The 6,318-nt window shown below is 45.8% G+C and overlaps 1 protein-coding gene across 1 annotated transcript in view; it reads right to left on the bottom strand.

Annotated features, from left to right (window-relative positions):
* LOC102241445 (zinc-alpha-2-glycoprotein-like) overlaps positions 1 to 3,519 on the bottom strand; it is an 8,216-nt gene extending 4,697 nt beyond the window's left edge. Inside the window, exons 1-2 of the mRNA XM_014541459.1 lie at positions 3,441 to 3,519; positions 1,067 to 1,324 (exon numbers count right to left, since the gene is read on the bottom strand). Coding sequence (XP_014396945.1) covers positions 1,067 to 1,324; positions 3,441 to 3,516 — 334 coding nt within the window. The 5' untranslated portion in view covers positions 3,517 to 3,519. The remainder of the gene's footprint in view (positions 1 to 1,066; positions 1,325 to 3,440) is intronic.
* Positions 3,520 to 6,318: the final 2,799 nt, after the last annotated feature.

The following is a 6,318-nucleotide window of genomic DNA, read 5'->3' as shown; positions in this document are numbered from 1 at the left end:
ACTGAGCCAAACCAGCTAGGGCAGTGGTCGGCAAACTCATTAGTCAACAGAGCCAAATATCAATAGTACTTCTTCAAAATAGACTCACCCAGGCCGAAAACCGACTTCTGCGCATGGGCCACAAAGTTTCAATTGCACTGTACGTGCGCTCGCACGTGGTATTTTGTGGAAGAGCCACACTCAAGGGGCCAAAGAGCCGCAGTTTGCTGACCACGGAGCTAGGGCTTAGCAATTATTATTGGCTCTCCTAGGTGATGGCTCCAAGGGAGATCAAGACAGTCCGTTCTAGCTTCCATGGAATTTACCTAGATAATAATTCATGTTTCTTGGAGGCAGAACTCAATGATGCAATTATTGCAGATTCAGACCAGAGAATTAATTACATGTTCACTGTCAAACAGCTAGTGACTGGCAGAGCCAGCACCTGAGCCCACGTCAAAATGACCCAAGGTTAGCTCACTCCCCACCCAACATCCCTGGGTGGAGGTGAGCCTGACACCTTCTAAAGTGGAATCCACCTGCCCTGACCCGTTTGGCTCAGTGGTTAGAGCGTTGGCCTGTGGACTGAAGGGTCCCAGGTTTGATTCCAGTCAAGGGCATGTACCTTGGTTGTCGGCACATCCCCAGTGCGGGGGTGTGCAGGAGGCAGCTGATCGATGTTTCTCTCTCATCGATATTTCTAACTCTCTATCCCTTTCCCTTCCTCTCTGTAAAATATCAATAAAATATATTTAAAATAAATAAATAAATAAATAAAGTGGAATCCACCTCAGATGTGGGGGTGTGGAACCAAGATGTCAGATGTGCCTAGACAAGGGCTGACACTGACTTCACTTCCTGTGAGAGTTGAGGCCTAAAAGTGAGGATGGGGGAAGCAATGGGGAAGGAAGAAAAGCAGCTCTGATGTGGGGGAGGAGGGTGCAGAAATGTCTGTATATTTGTACTGGTTCTTCCACACCTCGTTTTAGATATAAGTATTTCCATCCCGCAGACCACTTTCCACTCCCAAGAGCAGGCTGCCTCTGGTGCTAAGACCCTCCACCCCAGCAGCCCACAGTCCACTGACCTCGGTCCCTGTAATAGCCCATGACGTCCTTCAGGGTCTCCATGAAGATGTCCTGCCTGGCCTGCTTCAATTGGCTTTCATCCTCCCAGTTCACCATTCCGTCCACCTGTTTCCATGGGCCCAGGGGCTCAGCTGTTCTGCTTTTACTATCGTAGTGGAGGAAGGGCTGGTCATTGATGAAGCCAGTGGCCTGAAAACTAGCGATGTCTGCCTTGGGCCTGGACACTCCGGTAAAGAGGAAGCTCAGAGAGTAAGGCCCCCGAAAAAAAAAAAAAAAAAAAAAAAAAGAGAAAACATTGAGATGTGGGGACCATAAAGGGGAGTCTTAATGTGGGACAACAGAAGACCAGGAAGGGAAACCAGGTCACTGGGGTTCTTCCTCCCCAGCTCTCTCCACCTGCTGTCAGCTACTTGGGAGAAGAGGCTCTACTTCTATTCAGGGGAATAATATTTCAAATATTTTGCATTTTTACTACACAGTTTCCTCTCTTGACACGTCAGAGATATTTTTCAGTTTTCTTGTCGGTCTATTGGGACCGTGACTGAGTTCTGTCAAAAGAGAATGTGAGGGAAGTGATTTCTTTCTTCTCGTCGGAGGCCCTGCAAACTGATTGGAACCCTCTGCGTCTCTTCCAATTAGGTGATGACTGTGGAGGCCACAGGTTGAAACAGAAGAGTCCTAATATGCCAACGGCTTGGGTCCTCGTGTCATTCCAAGGAGGAGAGGAAAGTTGCCTGATCTGTATTCATTTTTAAATGAGCAAGAAATAAACATTAGTTTGGGTTAAGCCACTAAAAACTGTCTTTGTTATTGGAGCATAGCCTAGTTGAACCTGAGAGACACATATAGTTAGAACCTGTAGGAAGGAGAATTGACCAGAAAACTCAGGAAATGACCTAGAATGGATCAGCATAAGGTAAGAACAGGATGGAGCTCAGAATTGCCAGGGCTGTCCATGCATTTTGGTATGAGGCAGAGACTGGAGGGGAGAGGGAGCAGGGCATTTTCATAATTAATTCAATAATGAATTCGTGAATTCACTCTCATGGGTGTTACTAATGTTGAAGGACATATGACAGATTCTTCGTTCCAGGACTGAAGTTTTTATCACTAATTAGTTTCTAAATATGATTACCGTTTTACTCAGTAGATGTCGAGTAAAGCAGATTACTCTCCATAATGTGGGTGGGCCTCCTCTAATCAGCTGAAGGCCACAAGAGAAGAGACTGAGGTCTCCAAAGGAAGAAGGCACTCTGCCTCCAGATTGCCTCAGGACCCAAGACTGCAACATCATCTCTTCTCTGGGTCTCCAGTGTGCGGACCAACCCTGCCGATTTTGGACTTCTCAGCCCCCACCATGGTGTGGGCTATATCCTTAAAATAAATGTTTCTTTCTGTGCATATACATGGCATTCTCTTGAGAACCCTAAATCTAAACTAGATTTTGATGTAGGGTGTGATTAACAATGTAAACATAATCATTATAAAACACATATTCTGACAGTTTGTAAATGTAATGGATTCTAAACTTACACAATTTAGCTTACATTTCTTCACCCTGAAATTTTCTATGCCAAAGAAAGCCCCATTACTCTGTCTTAAAATTGACTCTGGGCTTAGCCGGCATGGCTCAATAGTTGACCATTGACCTATGAACCAAGGGTCACGATTTGATTCCCAGTAAGGCCACATGCCAGGGTTTCAGGTTCGATCCCCAATAAGGGGCATGCAGGAGGCAGCCAATTAATGATTCTCTCTCATCATTGATGTTTCTATCTCTCTCTCCCTCTCCCTTCCTCTCTGAGATCAATAATAATATATATATATATATATATATAAACTCAGATCTGCCCAACTTCCAGCTGACTTCTTTCCCAGTCACTATCCTTCCAGGCCCACTGTCCGAGTGTCTAACTGTTGGGGGAAGGAATGGGCTTGTTTCTAGAAGTATCCTCCAGTTAATATGCCTTTACAAGTGCTCTTTGGAGCTGTTATCTTTCTCCTTGAGAGTCAGACAGATACATCCAGCCATTGGAAGGCGGGAGGAACAAAAAGTTGCACCGGTGTGGCCCCTGCTCTGTCCTGGCTGTATGACCCAGGACAGGTCACTTCACTTGTCTGGGTCTCAGTTTTGTTCATTTGCCTACTAAGAATTTTAGATTCTAATTATTTAAGGCCTTACTTAGCAAGAGTCCAGAGGCTCCCTAAATGCTTCTGGAAGTGTGTGAGCTGAGGTAGCTGACAGCCTCCAACACCCATTCCTACTGTGCACTGGGAATCCCGGCTTCATCTGGGGCCTCTCCCAGCCCATCTATCTCGCTCATTCCCTCCCCTGCATTCTTCTCCATACCCAGCCCTTGGTCCCCAACTCACCGTCTTGAGTGTCCTGGGCGACTGCAGGACCCACAACAAGCAGCAGGGACAGCAGGACAGGCACCATTGTGCTCATCGTGTCTGATTTTAAATTTGGGGGGGGGGGAGAGAGAGAGAGAGAGAGAGAGAGAGAGAGAGAGAGAGAGAGAGAGAAATATTTGTTTTTCCACTTATTTATGCATTCATTGGTTGATTCTTGTATGTGCCCTGACTGGGGATTGAACCTGCAACCTTGGTGTATTGGGATGAGGCTCTAACAAACAGAACTATCCGGCCAGGGCATATGGGTCTTAGTTTTGCTCATTTTCCTATTAAGAATTTTAGATTCTAATTATTTAAGGCCTTACTTAGCATGAGTCCAGAGGCTCCCTAAATGCTTCTGGAAGTGTGTGAGCTGAGGTAGCTGACAGCCTCCAACACCCATTCCTACTGTGCACTGGGAATCCCAGCTTCATCTGGGGCCCTCTCCCAGCCCATCTATCTCGCTCATTCCCTCCCCTGCATTCTTCTCCATACCCAGCCCTTGGTTCCCAACTCACCGTCTTGAGTGTCCTGGGCGACTGCAGGACCCACAACAAGCAGCAGGGACAGCAGGACAGGCACCACTGTGCTCATCGTGTCTGAGTGGAAGGCACTGGACTTCCCAGGTCCCGGTGCAGACGACTCGGAGAGACGGCCAGATATAGTTTTGGGAGCAGCTTGGCTTGGAGCCCTGCCCAGGTGAGGTAGATGCACAGGCCAATGAGAGTGCCCGGCTGGGCTCCTCAGCTGACGGTGAGGAAGCAGGATGCACAGGCCAGGCTGGCGGATGTTTCCTCAGTGTCTACAGATGGTCTGCCCATGGGGATCTGAGATAGGTGATCTGGGGACTGGGACTTTGTCATGGGTCCACGCTGTGGCATCTATTGCCCTGGGGACAGCAGCATGTGTTTGCAGTACTAATCCCCTGGTATGATTTGCCTTTCTTTTCCTGCCTAATTCTGATCTGGGTTTTCCAGTTTCTCCACTGGTTCCAGAATGAATCAGCAAATAAATTTATTTTCCGCTTAAAGTCAGAATAGGAGTCTGTTTCAGCAACTAATGATGTGACTGTTAACAAAATTGGAAAAGGATTATTTTTAAGCAACAGTTTCTCAAGAAAATGGAGGAAGGGGAACCAGGCTATGGGGCCATATTGGGGCTGAAGCCAGTGAAAATACAGATAACTTGGGCTTGTGTTTGCAGAACCTGACAAGTAGTGGAGGGTCTAACAGCTGACTTCCTCGTCTCTTTTGGTCAACGGGAACCAAACGCTCAGTGAAGTCACATTTTAGGTCCCAAGAGGCTGCTGCCATAGGACAGTGTGGAGGACCTGAGAAATTCGAGGACAGGGTCTGAGATGATCAAGTCCATAGGGCTGGGAAGCTTAAAGAAAAAGAAAATCAACTCAATAGCAGAAAGTACTGACTCAAAGCACCGTCTGAAAATCAGGTGATTTCTATGAGAGTGCAGAAAGAATCGTTTGGCTTTTCTAGTTTTAAGGATGGAACAGACAAAAACATTAGTGGCGAATGATTTCGACCTAAGAACCAAAAGTAAGTTTTCAAGACTAATTACAAAAGCCTAAAAAGTCTAATAGCCAAGTGTGACCCAGACATTCCTGCAAATCTTACACAATTGCAGCTAAGGGAGAACCTGACAAGTAGTGGAGGGTCTAACAGCTGACTTACTCATCTCTTCTGGTCAGCTGGAGCAAAATGTTCAGTGAAGTCAAATTGTAGGTCCCAAGAGGCTGCTACCATAGGACAGTGTGAAGGACTTGAGAAATTCGAGGACAGAGTCTGTGATGATCGAGTCCATAGGGCTGGGAAGCTTAAAGAAAAATAAAATCAACTCAATAGCAGAAAATACTGACTCAAAGGATGGGTGACAAGAAGAGCTTCCTCAGAGGAGGAAGTCAAGTGTGGAACCGCATTGGGAAAGGCTTCCTGAGAGACGTGTGGTTGAGGGAAAAACCCAACAGGGAAAGAATCTCGGTTGGCAGCAGGGGGCAAATTTTATGACAGTGATGGTGTTTGTCATGTTCATTTTTCTGTCCCTTGTACTTAGCCCAATGCCTAGCAGAAATGAGGCATTCAGTAAACACCTATAAGCATAGGTGAATGGATAAATGAGCTAAGATGAAAAAGAGACAATACCAGAGCTATCTGAGGGTCCCTGAGGACAATTTAGTGGAAACAGAGTTTAGGTAGATGATTGAGAAGTAGGAACAGTGGGATGATAAAAGTGAAAAAGGAAGTTGGAGGTAGAATCTGTATGGCCCTCATTCAATGAGAATCCAATCAATGTCTGGAGAACATTTCACTATTGTGTCTTTTCCCTCACACCTTCTCTGCATACCCCACCCCTTTAGGTCAGCAGTTTTTAGGTTTTTGTGCATCTACTCTCTTGACAGTTATTCTCAAGATACATTTTATTAAAAAAATATTTAGGATTATTTATTCATTTACTTGCTTTCAAGATAATTTTAAATGCATAAATTAAAACATGTAGGACACAGAGGAAGCCAGTTATATGGAAATGCAAGACTTTTCATGCATCCTTGCAGGCCAATGGGGTGTTGGCAGCCCCTCCACCCCACCAAACAGAGCAACATGCTATTTTAAAGTCACTGCGGAATTGTTAAGAAGATGACTAGCCCAGCTGGCATGGCCCAGTAGTTGAGCATCGACCTGTGAACCAGGAGGTCACTGTTTGATTCCCAATCCAGGCACATACTGGGTCTCCAGTAAGGGGTGTACATGAGGCAGCTGATCAATGATTCTATCCCATCATTGACGTTTCTATCTCTCTCTCCCTCTTCCTTCCTCTCTGAAATAAATAAAATTATATATCTATA

The sequence above is a fragment of the Myotis brandtii genome, unplaced genomic scaffold, assembly GCF_000412655.1.
Source record: "Myotis brandtii unplaced genomic scaffold, ASM41265v1 scaffold2720, whole genome shotgun sequence".
Lineage (NCBI taxonomy): Eukaryota > Metazoa > Chordata > Mammalia > Chiroptera > Vespertilionidae > Myotis > Myotis brandtii.
Note: the sequence above shows the minus strand (reverse complement) of the source record. Positions and strands in the feature narration are given on the sequence as shown.